This window comes from Lissotriton helveticus, chromosome 5_1, assembly GCF_964261635.1.
Source record: "Lissotriton helveticus chromosome 5_1, aLisHel1.1, whole genome shotgun sequence".
NCBI classification, from domain to species: domain Eukaryota; kingdom Metazoa; phylum Chordata; class Amphibia; order Caudata; family Salamandridae; genus Lissotriton; species Lissotriton helveticus.
The window spans coordinates 227,535,749-227,552,754 of NC_136065.1; the positions used below are offsets into that span (position 1 = coordinate 227,535,749).

The 17,006-nt window shown below is 44.5% G+C and overlaps 1 protein-coding gene across 1 annotated transcript in view; it reads right to left on the reverse strand.

Moving 5' to 3' along the window:
- Positions 1-17,006, reverse strand: part of MAMDC4 (MAM domain containing 4) — a 569,927-nt gene that overhangs the window by 34,332 nt on the left and 518,589 nt on the right. The window contains exon 26 of the mRNA XM_078642067.1: positions 1,311-1,438. Coding sequence (XP_078498193.1) covers positions 1,311-1,438 — 128 coding nt within the window. The remainder of the gene's footprint in view (positions 1-1,310; positions 1,439-17,006) is intronic.

The window sequence follows — 17,006 nt, forward strand, 5'->3', positions numbered from 1 at the left end:
TTGGTCTTCCGCCTCTCTTGGTCCCCTCTGCCAGTCATAGTGTAGACCACGTCCCCAAGGGACCCACGCGACCTGGTGAAAATGGCCGCAGGAAGACAGGGCGCCGGAGCCAAAAGTCAGCAGCGAGGGCACCTCGAGGTGTGAACCGGCCCGGAAGGATACGAAGCAGGCAAAAGGTGCAACTGCGACCTCGCGCCGCTGGACTCAGCACCGGCCAGACACCTCCGCTGGAAGACGTAGTCTGAGTCAGAATCGAAACCGAAAGTTAAGAGGGGGACCCATAAGTCGAGTCCCCCTGCCGCTGTTGTTCAACTCAGACACGGCAGCAGAGCCTCACCAAGACCCGGGCGCACCACCAGGGCGGGCCCCGAAAGTTCGAGTCGACGTAGCTTCGGTGCCCCTGGTCCAATTCGAAATCCAAAAACAATATTAAGATCAGCCCAGGTTCCTCTTCATGAGTCCTTGTAATGAATCAGGATATGTTCAGGATATCATGCCGGGGGTGGCGGGGGTCCGGAGAGCGCTATGCTCACGCGGCCATCACGGATGCCCGCCAAGCTCCTCCTCCCCAAAACGTCTTTTTTTAATGATTTTTTATGTGCAGAAAGAAACACCTTCCTGCACAAAAACAATCAATGGCGTTTTGCTGTTTCTCTGTATGCTGCACAATGCAGACACATGGAAACAGCAAAAACGAGGAGAAATTAAACATTTCTCCCGTTGCGCCTGGGTAAGACCTCCTTCCCTCCCATGCCTCGGCCGGCCCCTCCCTGAACATGCCAGCTCGAAACCGGCAAATAAAAAATAAAATTATTTAGGTAATTGTTTTATTTATTTATTTTTCACCTGCTGGCTCAGAGCCAGTGGGGCGACATTCCTCCGCCATTGCGGAGGAGCTGCCCCTTTTAATTTAACTGTAAGGGCACTGTTACGAGGCCCATGATTTTGTTGCAATATCGCCATCCACCCTCTCTTAAATCCCTGAGTTAACAGTTACCGGATATGGGGGATAACGCTGCTGTGGGGTAAAGAGAGGGGAGAGTGATGGAGCTACCGGGGTATTACAAGGTGGACCCTGAGAGACCTCTCAAAAATGAAAAAATGGCAGAAATTGGAATACCAAACCCAATCCTGCATGTTTTTCCTCATTTATCCCAGGAGTTTCAACTGGAGATTTCGGCTACTTACACCCTATGGCAGCCGCAGTCTCCGGGTGAAAACCAGTGGAGTAACTAAGTGTTGTGTGAGTTGTGTCTTGTCTTCCGCCATATATTGCTCTAATATTCCACGCACTGTACACTGGTGCTTACCTTAAAGTCCACTGTGCTGGTCACTGTGATCCTGCCCTCCTGCCAGCCTGCACTCCGGTATCCTTGAATGCCCCACACGGTCAGCTGGCCTGCTGAGCTGGAAATCTTTACCCTCAGTTCTCCTGGATCTGTCACAAATAAAACACAAGGCAATGAAAAGGCAGGTGTAGGTTGCCTTAAACAACATTGAAAGGAACATTCCCAGGGATGGCTGAGGTTTCTTGAAAGATTTAATGATGATTTGTGCATAGTAGGTGTATATGCTCCATAAGTACGCTGACTATGCCGTATGTAATGAGGAGTCCCCACTTAAGTCGCTACAATCAGGTTGTGTGACCTGCACACTTAGAAATGAGGAAATCAAGGAAATGTCTCTACTTTGCTGTAATTTCTGGTCAACCTTATAGATACGACAATGGGCTTTAATATCCACCCTTACCCTCTCCTACTTGTGGGACAACTCTACTGATCGGCAACAAAAACACGATAACACCAACCTCAAGCATGCCAAACTTTATGTGTTACATGGAAAGAAAAGGTAAAATCAGCAACGGGGCAATATAACAGCACAATGGCACAACATATAATCCAGGAATTCATTGTAACCTCGGACTCCGTGTTCAAACTCATCAGACAAGAAGCCAGCGTATGGACCTCGTTCGGGTAAGTGAAGGCCAGGGATGCAATGATTGGCATTTGAGCGGGTGGGTGGGTGCAGTGAATGCTTTTTGAAACCCATTATTGTCCCAACTCTTGCTCTTAGTCCTAACCTGAGAGCAGCTGTCAGTGCTATGAATGAGAACAGCATTTCTTTTCTTGGCCACAAAAGACCCCTCCACCATAACCTGACTGCTGAAAAACACATTTTACAAAAATATAGGATCCTGTGGGTAACAGGAGGCATGCTCTCAGATCCCCTCCCTTACACGTGGAGCCCTAGAGAAGGAACGCGCTGCAGACGTCATGTATAAAGTGGACTGCAAGCACTGATGTGCTATAACGCATAATGTTAATAATGTTAATGGATGTTAGGCTCATAAGCTGGCTTCCACCGAACCGGTTTCCACAGAGAAGCTAGGCATCTCTGAACCAGACTAATGAAAAGAGGCACCACAGCTGTGAGTGGGCAACCGACAACTACCTTCTGACCAGAAGCAGGAGTGCAGCTTTGCCGTATCCAAACATGTAGGGAGTCTCACATGATGAACACACACAGGAGTGCAGCATTGCTGTATCCAAACATGTAGAGGTGGAGAGGCTCTCATGATCAACACACGCAGGAGTAGAGCATTGCTGTATTCAAACATGTAGAGAGGTGGAGAGTCTCACATGATCAACACACACAGGAGTGCAGCATTGCTGTATCCAAACATGTAGAGGTGGAGAGGCTCTCATGATCAACACACGCAGGAGTAGAGCATTGCTGTATTCAAACATGTAGAGAGGTGGAGAGTCTCACATGATCAACACACGCAGGAGTACAGCATTGCCATATCCAAACATGTATAGATAGAAAGTCTCACATGATCAACACATGCAGGAGTGCAGAATTTCTGTATTCACACATGTAGAGAGGCGGAGAGTGTCACATTATCAACACATGCAGGAAAGCAGCATTGCCGTATCCAAACATGTGGGGAGAGTCACATGATCACCACACGCTGGAGTGCAGAATTGACATAGCCAAACATGTAGAGTCTCACATGATCAACACACGCAGGAGTGGAGTGCAGCATTGCCGTATCCAAACATGTGGAGAGTCTCACATGATCAACACATGCAGGAGTGCAGCATTGCCGTATCCAAACATGTGGAGAGTCTCACATGATCAACACATGCAGGAGTGCAGCATTGCCGTATCCAAACATGTGGAGAGTCTCACATGATCAACACATGCAGGAGTGCAGCATTGCCGTATCCAAACATGTGGAGAATCTCACATGATCACCACACGCAGGAGTGCAACACTGTCGTATCCAAAGATGTGGAGAGATAGAACGTCTCACATGATCAACACTCACCAGCAATCAAGCGCACATGCAGTCTAGGAGCAGGAAAAACAAGCAAGCTCCCCACACAGCCAGTGCCTCTACCAAAGTATACATTTACCAAGGGTCCAGGTGCTAATCTACTCATTATTAATCACTGGCTAACATGCTGATCATCATACGAGTAGAAGTCCGGTTTCCAACTCTGTTGGTGCCTGAGCAATCATTGTGAAATGGCTGCCAAGGTGAGAAGGCTGCAAGCCTCCCCTCGAACCTGGAGCCAGAGTTTAGCAGCTGCTCTCATGAGGGTGTTCTCAGCAACTGCTCCAGGAATCCTTCCAAAGCATGTGTCTTGCATTGCCCAAGCGAACAAAGCACTCTGCTCACACGTATAACATGCAAAGACCCCATATTAACACGGGCAACTCTCCAATAAAGAGAAGCATTAACTTGTTGTGGATTTTAGAGTGGCAAGACTAAGTAGCTTAGATGCCCATGACAACCAAACTGGAAGAGAGTGCGTGAGGTTAGAGCATCTCACATGCACTGCTGTTTACACCCCCACTGTAGTATTCCTAACTGGAAATAGAGAATTACAGACGCAGAAATAAATAAACTTGATTCAGGAAGTGACAGCACTAATGGGCTACATACGAAACATCCTGATGCCACCTAGAATTGATATTCAGTATCAGGGCTATCACAGTTAGGAAGCAGCCAGGGATGTTACCCCAGGCCCCTCTGTTTTAAGGGCCCCTCTGCCTCTGCTAAGAGTATTATACAAGCTAGCCTGCACTCGTGACACATGCATGTTGAGGCGGGTAATGCCAATCACCACTAGGAAGCGACATATAATGGAGAGGATTCAAAATGGTTCTCAGGACTTCGCGTTTCTTTTGAACGAGATGCTCAAACACAAGAGAAGGGCCCCGCATCGCGTTAGTGACCCCTGCCTCGCAAAAGCTTCTGGCAGGCCTGCTCAAAGAGCTCGGGTTTATAATCTGCATAGCTCATGGGCAGCTCTGTAAGCTTTCAACCGAGGAGATTTCATTGTTATTGGGCGCCCTGCTCATGTTTTGACTGAGCTACAGGGCTTTGAAGAGCTCGAACGTGAGCTACTATCTGTCTGGTGGTACCTATCCTGGGCATGGGTGCAATTTATCAGTCTATGCTTTTAAATCTCTCCCCCTCGGTTCAATTTTGCGTTGTTTCTTTCAAATGTGAAACTCATAACACCATCATACCTAGCTCTTTTCCATATCACAATACAAAAAATCAAAAGTAAGAAAATAAAATAAATCAAAGAGCTACGGTATCGGGGAAGTCACATCTTGTAAAATCAGTAAACATTTATAACTATGTTAAATATCAAGTAACTCAGTACCAGACAGCAACCCAGTCTTATTATTTTCCATCAGTGTCAAACAAATGTACATTGTTACTACATTCTCTACTACATCCTTTATGGGAAGGTTATCCAACATAGGTTCTGCAGGTCGGAGCGAGGTTTGATTGGCAGGGCTTTCGTGTAAAATACCTTTATATAAAGTGCCTTTAAAAGAAACTTACTGGTTATCCTGAAAACGTGGCATAGATCCAGCCACCCTGAAGCTATGTTGCACCACCTTGCTGTATAGCAGAGGCTGATGTATCTGTGCAGTCATTATTCCGCCCATGGGACTAGCCAGCCTCCACTTTGAACCATATAGCAATATGTGAGTAAGTAACACATGCAATACCGACCATTCTAGGTTGGTCCATTGGAATTGTTCTCCTGATTGCAGTTTGCTTACTTCCCTCTTGCAATCTTTGTTTCCTTTTCGCCTTTCCATCTTTCCTTCATTGCATTCTGCTTTCTTTCCATCCTGCTTGCTTACATTCCTTCCATCTCTGCATCTTTCGTTTTTTTGATCTTTTGCACTATTGCTTCATTTGCCTCTTACTTATTTCTTAGTTCTTGCGTTAGCGAAGAACTTTTGATTTTACTAAAATTATATATAAACTATGCTTACTTATAGGGGTTTTCAGCCAGCCCTTTTGATCCATTGGTTTGTTGTTGTGTCATCATTCACATTGTTATTACTCCCACTTCAGGATAAAGCATGGAGCAATGGGTCAGCCCACTTCAGTCATACATTGGCTAACTTCACTGAAAGTGGCAGCATACTGCTCTTTCACAAGGAGCACATCCGCACACATAGTCGTTCACTTCAGTGCCAGGAACTCCTGTGGCCATGGGTACTTTTTGAGCCCAAAATATTTTTGCTTTTAGCCACTTTCTAAAAATATCAGTTAGGGCCCGGCGGCGACCCTAAAATAAAGTTTTACAAAAAACAATGACAAAACAAAGGAAGCATTGGCGTAGCCAAAAGTCTTGCAGCCAATGCCAAACCTATTGGCTTTGCCAATGCGTGTTGTCATTGAATTGGTTTTGCACTTTCCTTTCTCTCATCATGATTGGTTCCAAGGCCACCCCTTGGTCTGCATCCCACAGCTGCCTCAGATTAACTTTTTTCTTGTAGGGTAATGTTTCAGCGGCTGCCTCTGTTGTGACCTGCAAAGCTCAGAATGAAGTTACGAAGGGTCATTAAGAAGTATTTTAACTGTCCAGAGGTACCCCTGTTGAAGCTGCTATCAAAGTTACCTCTCTTCACCCCTGATTGTAACCTGAGTAGTAAAAGTCCCATAATTAATTATTACGCTTACTTATACCTTGTGGAGACTACAAGCTAAGTTTCATAGCCCATAGGCTTCTCCTTTTTAACTGTGGCAGACTCCAGCCAGCTTTATTCTATGTACATCGTGGGTTTCCTGGCAGACTAGCCTCCACCTTAGATCAGATCCAATGCAAAGTTTACAGGAAGCTATTCCCGCTCCCTAGTAGCTCTTCTAGGCCCCAGGTGTGTCTAGAGTTTGGCTTATTAAAGCAAGTTCTTGCCTGCATAGCTGATTTTTTAAAAAAATATTGTCATCTGGTGTGGAGTGTTTTGCCCTAAACACTAGATGACAATATTTTCAAAAATCAGCTTTTCAGGCAAGAACTTGCTTTACTAACTTGATCATTGGTTCATTCCTGGTTAGGGAATAAAGTGCTCCCACTAATCCCTGGGTGAGCTATTTAATCAAAGCAATTTAATCCCTAGAAATTAGTGGTACATGGCATAACCATCCGAGAAGATGGTCCCTCAAATCATCTTTGAATGGCCAGGTATTAATATTAAGCCGGGCAGAAGATCTGGAGTACTTCGCTATGAATACGTTTGCATTATTACTTTTAGATTCTATAAATCTCTGGTTGGGCAATATATTACCTGCAAGCAAATATCAACAGCTGTATGAGATTATTAATTGTGCGAAGGAGATGTTTGCTGTTTCGAGTCAAAGAGCAAAGGCTGTCCTCCTCCTCAGTTTCGCTTTTCTCCTTCGGTTGCAGGCCGTGTTCCTATAGACAGGGATGTTTTATTCATCTTTTCTGCTGCTGCCTGAGTGTTTAACGGACATTTTACATTTACATGAATCAAAAATCTGCTTTCTAAAATCTTAAGCACCTGCAGTATTACACCGGTTGAATACTAAGATCATTTCTGAACTCTGCACTTATGCAAAATTCCTACAGGCCATTAAAAAAAAAAACACAAATCTCCAGCTCTACGGGATAGCAGCTTGGTAGTTGGTGCAGGCTTCAGAGGGTCAAGTTTTATCACTGTTAGTGGCGCACCTTCTTAGTTTTTACCACTATCTTAAAATCGAGATGATTATATGAAGTTTGACCTTTAAGCATTAATTCTCATTTTATTGCTCTGTTTATTCCAGAGGAATGATTCATTTTATGGATTGTAGGGAAAGCGGTTACAAACGTTTTGATGACAACTAGTTATATGTTGGCAAAATCAGGCATCACGAGGCACTCTACAATGTAAAGTATGTAATACTTTCTTATTATTCTGATGATTTTATGAAGTTCGCTTTTTTTCAGTATTACTTGCCATTTTATTGTTCTGCTTATCCTTTACCAGAGGAAAGACCGATTTGGCGGTAAGGTTTTATAAACTCTTTGATGGTAACAAGTACAACTAGTCAAAGCTCACTGCACAAGGCCTCCGGGCTCATCTACAAGAAAATGACGCAGCGCGATGCTGCAAGCCATTTAGTTGCGCCGCGCACAGTTGCCTGTCATGCACCAGCGCAGGCACCCATGCATAATTTTCAAGGGTGCTTGCGTCATTTTGCAAGGGTGCCTGCGCTTCACAAAAACACTAATTAATGGCAATTTTCTCTTTCTATGCGTGCTGAAGAATGCAGCAAACATAGAAAGAGGAAACACGAGGATACATACAAGTATCTCTCCGTGCTGTGCCATTCCTTTGCCTCCCCTCGGGAGGCGTAGGATTCTGACACCTTCCCAGTTTTACAAAATGTTGCACATCTAGGAATGCGTCAAGTTCCATGGATGTTGCGTGGAAATACCTACAGCAACACCCATGGGACGCATCTTTCACGTAGATTAATGCGTGAAAGGGGCCTATATTTACAGGGCCATGAAAACTCACGCAGGGCCCATTGTGCCACCAGTGCGTCAAAAAAAAAGTGACACAATCGGCTTTTAAATAAACTCCTCCATATTGTATCTCCCTGTTTTCATGACATAGACTTACTCAAGTAATTCCATTAGCTTGGCGCGTCCCCGTGGAGTTATTTCAGCGCTGGAATTGTATAATCATCTGAGTGTAATATTTTCAACTTTTCATTTTAGCTATTTGTAATGAGTTTAAGTAATCAAACAAATACATTTTATTCATTCATCCATAATTAATAAGGTTGTCAACCGTTTGTTCTCTTGTTTCTTATTGTGGGATAACCGCAAAAATGACCTCAGTCTCTATCATATGGGTACAACTACCTGGCTTACATTATACGTACGTTCTTTTTTAGGAAAGAGGGGAGCACATCCCACAATGGGTAGTATTCCTCCTCACCACCAGCACTGCCCCATGACCAGTCAGGCGCCTTCCTATGGGACTCTGCTACAAACTCCATACAGAAGCTTTAGCATCAGAGGGGCATCGAGTGTTCCTCCCATGCCTTGTTTCCTTGACAAGGTTTTCCTTATAACAAGTGCTCAAGTATAGTAATTTCTAATCTAACATAATGAAGGTAAAAGAAATCTTCTAGGAAACTACTTTACCCCCTTATGTCACTAGCTCAATGCACAGGCTCTCTGGTCTAGCTTCAGTTTTCTACTGAAAAGCATCATACAGAATGCAGATATTACAATCTTTGGAGGAATACCAAATGATAAGTATGCAATGAGTGGGAGATGCAAACAATGCACACAGTTTATTTTCACCAGCAAAGTGCAGCCTTTGCGCCCATGTACGTTATCTAGATATTTAGAATTGTCACGACAACTGCAGGAAAAACATATCCATAGAGGCCTTTCATTCCGGCACAGGAGCATGCTACTGTCCATTTATGGAGAGGGCATGTTCTATTTGTAAAGGAACATGAAGTTAACCTTATCCCATTGATTCGCTAGATCATACAATTTGGCACATATTCAGTTGTTTTCATTACCTGGTCAAAAGTTTACCGATTTCCGCACACCGCGGGTACCATACCAGTCTCGTTAAACTACCGAGCTAGTTGGGCTACCGATTTCGTGAGATACTTTGGCGTCCTCCTGCACAGGCAGCTGGAACAAGTGATTAGGCTTAGTAATGACCTGGTAGTGGACAAACTGTTGCCTTGCATAAATCTATTGCTCTGCCTTCCACTTTCTCTAGCAGGAAGGGCGGCCTTGATTAAAATGGTGGTCCTCCCTAAATTATTATAACTATTTACGAATATCCCCATACTACTAAATACACAATTCATCACCATGCTCCGCGCTCTCCGGTTAAAGCCTCTCTGGACAAATAAGCCAGCACTGGCGGCATGGTACCTATTGGTCCTGCAATTTTACCGTGGACGTTTTGAGATTCCAGACTCCGAAATGTATTATCTTGTAGCTCAAAGTCACTTTGCTAAGTTTTAGTACTTTCCTGATGTGCATATTCCCTATCTTGTTCTGGAGCAAGCTCAAACTAGTGTGATTCTGCTGGCTTCCCTTCTACCATTAGGTTTGCTAAGACATCAGAGGGAGAATCACACCGTTGCCAATACATATTGGGTTGGATATCTATAAGTCGTAAGACCAGCATGTCCTGCTTATATTCTTCGACCATCAAATTGCTGCCCAACCCCATACTTCCACTTGAGCTCAAGCGCACAAAGCAAACCGCTTTATCTAAAATGGCTATGGCGGAAATGAGCCAATCTTTCTTAGACTTAATGATCAGACACAGAGAAGGGGAACTTTCCACCGCACTCTAAAGGAAGTCCACGGAAAGAAATACATAGATCTATCTAGAGAGCTTGTTACTGCCTACGTGAAAGCCTCTTTACACCGAGGGCTCAATACAGACAGAACCGCCAGGTTTGCGCTCCCACTTTCTCCTCTATATCCAACAAAGTGAAGAAAAGCATTCCCAAACACTCGCCTGTAATAAAAGCCAGTGACTATAACTTGGAACGCCCACTTTTTGCATTTCAGACAAAATAAAAACATTAAAGATCACCTTATTAGAGCTAACCACCCCCCAAAAAAACTACACAAACACTAAATGATTTTTGGACTCTTCCTCCCATAACGGGCCGCTCAAAATGTGGTAACTGTGTTGCATGCCAGTATACCATTGAGAGTAAAGAATTTGTGTTTGATGCTATCAGAATTTCGCTTGAGCATTTTTTGAATTGTAACACCCCAAATGTGATTTATGCTGTCTTGTGCCCATGGAATATGATCTACATTGGACAAACAACCCAAAAAGTCAGGATCCACATTTGCCAACACCGGGGTTGCATTCATTGCAAGGTACAAGGTCCCCTCCCCCTCCCCCCTCTTGTGGACCACTTTGCCTGAAAGGACATACAGAGGACAACATCCGTTGGCAGGTTATCCCAGAGGAGCAGACATTAAACACATTTTGAATAAAGAGGAACTGAAATGGATTCTTTGGACGAAGAGTCTTTACACAGGCCTAAACCGAATGGAGGATTGGACAGCTCTTATTTAGCCTGTTACAGATCATGTACATACTAATGGTTTCCTACCGTGAATGAGTTAATACTGCACACCATACCATCCACAATATGCATCTTTACAATGAAAGCTACCCCCTGAACTCTGGTTGTCTACTTATACAGCTAACAGAATGCATTTCTGATCAACCTTATATAATAATAAAGAATTTGTGTCAACCTATTGCTTATGTTTGCAAATCACGCATTGCCCTATGAATAATATCCTATGTCAGAGTCTATGTCTATAGTTAATAGAATGAATTGATGTTTCTGATCGACATTCCATAATGTCAAATATTATGTGTGGATCTGCTGCTTAATAATGTGTACTATTTATCCGATATCATTTATACCTTGCACTAGTGTAGGTCTGTGCATAATACAGCTTCATCTGTTAATCTCTTTGTACACCAATCCAAAGTGGCTGCCTTTTTCTATCCCTATTCTGCTCGCGCTATCTTCTATCTTCGTACACCTCTCCGTACACCACTCCAATATGGCTGCTATCTTCTATCTCCATTTGGCTTGCTACACCACCCCCATCCCTTCAAGACGTCACCCCCACCCACCACCCTTTTATTCAGTCTTACCCCCGCACTTTCGGGTGTCTGGCTCCAGTGTGATCATGCCACATCACCTCCTTCTCCCTGAGTGGACTGGATGGTGTCGCTTAACTTCATTTTCACGGTAAGACACTACACATGCACAGGACCTTCTGTGGCCCACCCCATGTCTCATCACTTACGTTACGGTTCTTGTCCAATAGCCTCATCACCAGCGAATGGCTGGCCGGCCCGCTGAAAGAACCATGGGTTTCCCCCTTTACCTGCGGACAAGCCCATAATTTTGCATGCGGATCTCCGCAACATTATCCCGGTTCATGTACAATTGCCACTCACCTTTACTCCAATCACACCCATTCTTAATGATCCCTAATCAATTAATTTTGGCCTCCACAGTGCTTCATCACGTGATACACTAGATCTACCTGGACCTAGCATTCATTTTTGACTAATTTCTGAGTCCCAGATGAACGTCCAATTTATTATCACCACTCTCCTGCAATGATGCACGCACCCCAGCTGGACTTTAAGTAAACATCAACCATAAAATGCCCCACCCAATAACCCCCAGACTGCCGCAAGCACGGATGTACAACATCTGAATGGACAAAGCCCTACCTGCAGCATACCGACTTGCCACGTGCTAATTGCTCATCGATAAGCTTTATATTGCCGACTTCTAACCCCACCTTTTTTCCCTCTCTCCCCCTCTTTCTTTTTCTTTTTCCTCCCTCTTTGTAGAAGATCGGTTGAAAAGCAATCGTCTCAGGCATCCATTTGTTTTGTCCTGAAGATGATCCCAGCATAAAGTTAAGGGGATTGAAACATCGTAGACTTCATGCACTCTGACATAAATGTATATTTGGTATTATTATGTGGTAGGGTGCTTTTACATATTCTTTGGTGGCCCAATAGTTATAATACTTTGTTTGGCCAAGCTTTCTCCATTCTAAATAATATATATGTCCCCACTTGTATGTTTTTCTTCACTTTTTCATTAAAAGATGATGTCCAGTTGGACAACCAAAATATAGACATCATTGAATTTCTATATAAATGATCTTTTGTGAATGTGTTTCTGTTAGGGACCGGTGTTCCTTAAAACAGTTTGTACCCAAGGTCCCTGACCATTTATTGGGTTCCCTTGTCTTTTGTAAAACACCTTTATACCAATGGCATTTTCATGTCCCTAGACCAATTTCATTCTCGCAACAACACTACTGCCCTTGAAATTTTCATATATGCTTGTCTATGCGACACAGTGAGACGACTTAGCCAGGATTACCACAAGAGCCTACCAGATTTTCCCCCCAGACACAACTAATCACATCAGCTGATACTACTGAATGGTCTCTAAACTATACAACATGATGTCACAACACAACTGCTAGAACTGACTCAGCTAGAGCAGCTTGGGAGCTGGAGCTCGGGACCCCTATACTCACTTCCTGCTTAAAATACTGTTGCACGCTGTCCATGGGGACAAGTTATTACTCTATACATTTCTACACCGTACTTACAGCACCCCACACAACAACATAGAATTGATCCCTCTGTCCCCAGGCTTACACTGGATTTCTGCACTTAGCTTGGTGATGGCTCCCTTTCTTCAATTTCTGGCGCGAGATCCTCTGTGTGATAGTGGACATAACACAACACACACTACGGCTGGTTCCACTGATCCTTCTACTTGGTTATGTAAAAGAGGTCCCACCCGGGATCTGGCATCTCTCCACAATGTCTCTTCTGCTAGTTAAATGAATGGTGGCGATGAGTTGAGGGTGTGTCGGAAGACCTGAGGTTATTGGTTGATTGTGAGATATGGCGACCTGCATTGACTGGGTCGTAACCTTCTCTTTAATGTAATCACCCACATCTAAACCACGAGACATATAGGGACCGTGCCATGCCTATCTCCTGCGCAGCCGCCTGACAACACAGAAGACCAGTCATAGGAGAGACAGACTAGGGAACTTGCCCCACACTGCAGCGTTCAGGAACTGGCTGGCTCCCTGATCCCCTCCTTGTCACAACAGTTTCCTAGACCACCTCAGAGGCGTGCGGGTCGTTCGTCCTTTTATTTATCTTCTCTCCTTTTGTCTCACTGTTGTTAAATAAATGTGTATGACCAACATTCCCGATGCACACCTTTCCGACTACTTTTCCCGATGCTCGGCTGATACTTTACACTGTAAGGCAAACATGAGGACAGCTTCCTACATGACCATGGCGGTTGTTATTTTTGTTAAAAACTATAAATGCTAATAAAACAAGCATTTACAATGCAATGGTTTCGCCTTTGGAAAAGTTAGAGCTATTGGCATTGCTCACACACAGAGCCCCACACACAAACACACACACACACACACACACACAGAGCCGGACACACACACACAGAGCCAGACACATACACAGAGCCAGATACACACACAGAGCCAGATACACACACAGAGCCAGACACACACACACAGAGCCAGACACACACACACAGAGCCAGACACACACACACAGAGCCAGACACACACACACAGAGTCAGACACACACACACAGAGTCAGACACAAACACACAGAGCCAGACACACACACACAGAGCCAGACACACACACACAGAGCCAGACACACACACAGAGCCAGAGAGACACACACAGAGCCAGACAGACACACACAGAGCCAGGCAGACACACACAGAGCCAGACAGACACACACAGAGCCAGACAGACACACACAGAGCCAGACGCCCACACAGAGCCAGACGCCCACACAGAGCCAGACGCCCACACAGAGCCAGACACCCACACAGAGCCAGACGTCCACACAGAGCCAGACGCCCACACAGAGCCAGACGCCCACATAGAGCCAGACGCCCACACAGAGCCAGACGCCCACACAGAGCCAGACACCCACACACACAGAGCCCCAGAGCATAATTCCAAGAGCCGCATGCAGTGAATTCCGGCGCCACCCACGCCCCCTAGCACCTTTCTGCAGCTCACGGGACGCCGCCCGCACCCGGCCTGCATCCGCCTCTACCACCATTAACTGGTGCTAGGCCGCGCCGCACTCACCACCTATGGCGCTGGGTACACAGGGGCCCGCCTTCACTGCAGCCGCCGCAGTCACCAGCTCCAGACCAGTGCACCTCACGTAGGCCCGGGCTCTTCATATGCTATTTATTCACTGCACAACGAGGCGCTCGTGTGGCCTCCAGAAGCAGTTACTTAGCCCACTCCAAACTTAGACCGCACGCCCGCAGGCTCTCGATCCCAGCTCCGACGGGTGGGGGAGGGGACATGGGGGGGGCATGGGGGGGGCATGGGGGGGGTTACTGCTCACCTCAGGTTGTATCTTCACGCAATCTCGTACCCCCGATCCAGGCAAGTGCTGGCACACCCTGTTGTGAGAGCGGCCTGCGCACATGCACGCTCGTGAGCCGGCTGCCTCTGTGCGCCCCTAGGTTGGGAAACATTTAAGAAATGCGCCCAGGGGCGAATTTCTTCGAAAAGACTGATTAATCTACCAATAGGCGCAGGCTTCACAGGCGCCAGAGAAAAGTGAAAAACAGCCAAATATTTGTGGCAGAGGCCGGTGGAGGACAAACGGGCGAGAGGTCGGACTCCCAAAGAAAAGATCCGTCTGGGGTTGAGTCAACAGGCATTTCAAGTAGATTTGGTAATAGTGTCCAGTTTTCTCTCTCCTGTAGCGGCATTACACTACATTACACTAATTACACTGCCACGCCCCTTTGAGAGACCCCCCAGTTGTTTAATCCCACTTAAAGCCCTGGTGCACAGTACATGTATAGATGCAAGAACGCAAGCATATCACTCTGGTATCTTATCAACGGACTATCACTGATTGGGTGGGGGGGTGGAGCACTACTTCTAGATTCGGATAAAGAATGATAGTAAAAAAAGCCATAAAATATTTTACTGTTGTACTTATTATTAAAAAAAGCCATGATGGCGAATAGTGAAAATAACAATGAGACAATTGTTTTAAACTAAAATAACTCTAATGATTCCAGCATTACAAAACATTTTACGAAGTGAAAACTACTTTAAATGTTTACATACATTATCAAAGGTCACTTTCACTTCTATGAAGGGAAACTGAAGGACTAACCAGGGGATAATTAACAATCAGGAGTGTCAACGGTAATCTCGCAGCATTTCAGATATACAAAAATCTTTAAAAAATATTGTCAGACGAATAGGTCTCCTAACTTATTCTCTGGACCCAAGAGTAATGCACTCGACCCTTGAAGTTGATGCAATATTTTATCTTCAGTGTCCCAACTACAAAACAGGTCTAAATGAGTCTTACTACACTGTTCTTTGTACCAACATGTACAGCCTTAAAAGCAGCACTGGTTTCCTAATGAACTCTGGCCACTGTCAGGCAAGAAACAAGGACACATATATACCAACACATTTTCCCATAGACACAGAATGGGAAAACCCCTAGGGTGCAGCAGTCCCTAGATGTATAAAGCCCCCGTGAGCTCGCAAATACTGTGATCTGCAAAAGGTTTACAACTGTAAAGGTGCTTTTTTGTAATGTACAAAAGCCCTGTGAGGAAAATGATTACTGACTCTTAAAATAGCACTTGCTACTCTTTCCAAATTGCAACTGGGAGGGACCATGAAAGGGCTGAAACCCTTTTATTTACAAAACGAAAATATATACATACATTTTATTTTACCGAAATAGTGGTCAACACCATGGAAAAAGTTTTTTGACAAAGTACTGTGAATCAGCACTTTTGTGAAATTGCTTGAATTCAGTGCAATCAGGACTATCACTTTTAGAATGTGGTATTGCTTGAATGGGCATAATTTTTAAAAAGTGTCCATGATTGCAACGAGTCAACTCATAACTTTAATTACACCGCACATTGAAAGCAGAAATAACAATATTCTTGTAAGTCTTTTACCTAATAGTACTACCTAGTGTGATACAAGTATCTTCGGGGTGAAAAATATTCAATTCTAATCTCAATGCCCTAGATTTGCATCCACAAAATTAGACTGTTTGTGTCATATCAGAGTTGCTGTACTTTGGAAACTCCTACTGTGCAATTCTAGAGCGCTCGGTATCATAGCTGAAGCTTGTAGACACATTTGAAACTTGCTGGACTCAATCTGCAACAAAATGTTTACCCTGTCGGAGATGAACAAGGAAGTTAGATCGATCCACTGCCATTGTAATCGTTTTGTGTTGTCATTTAATATCTTAGTCAGTGCATTCGAGTGACTGTTGTCTTCATTTACTTTGTTGAGATTAATACACCATTTTGTTAAATATAAACCCAAAATTGAAAACGTCGTGTTCTGTTGACTTGGAATATTCTGACAAGTGAAGTGGGCTTTAAGAACAACACCCCTCTCTGGGCTATCCCGTTTGCCGCATGCGACTTAAGTAAACAAAAGCAACCTCAACAATCAGCACAGCAAACAATGGATCGATGTGCTGGCTCAATTCCCTTAAGTGGAACTACACTGTTTGGAGACAGACCAAGTTGACCGGACAACTGAAAGGGGCAAGCACGATGTTCAACATCTTTCACCGGAGGTGGCACAGGGAGTTTTCCAATTCACGGATGTCCATAAAGACAATTGGAGCCTCCCCACCCCCACGCACACCCACCCCAATATTACAGTGCTTTGCCAACATAAGCATACCATAAAATAGCTGTTAAAGTCTGATCCAACCGGTCATAAGGCAAAGCAAATGGGTAGAAAACGAACATATATAATATCTTCTCTATACGTTCGTTACAAAAACTTGTAGATGCTGAAAGTCATACTCCGCCCTTCCAACAACCATTAAAGTAGTTACAACTCGACAATATCATATCAACAGTGATATGATTATATAATGTGGCATGTCGTCTAACATAATGTGCAAGGTCCTGAGCAGTTTCTTTGGAGATGCTGTGGTTGTGTAATTTAAGTGAAATGTGTCGGTTTTGGATTATTACAATGTTTCGGCACCTTTTGTTAATTAACAGAACAAATGCATG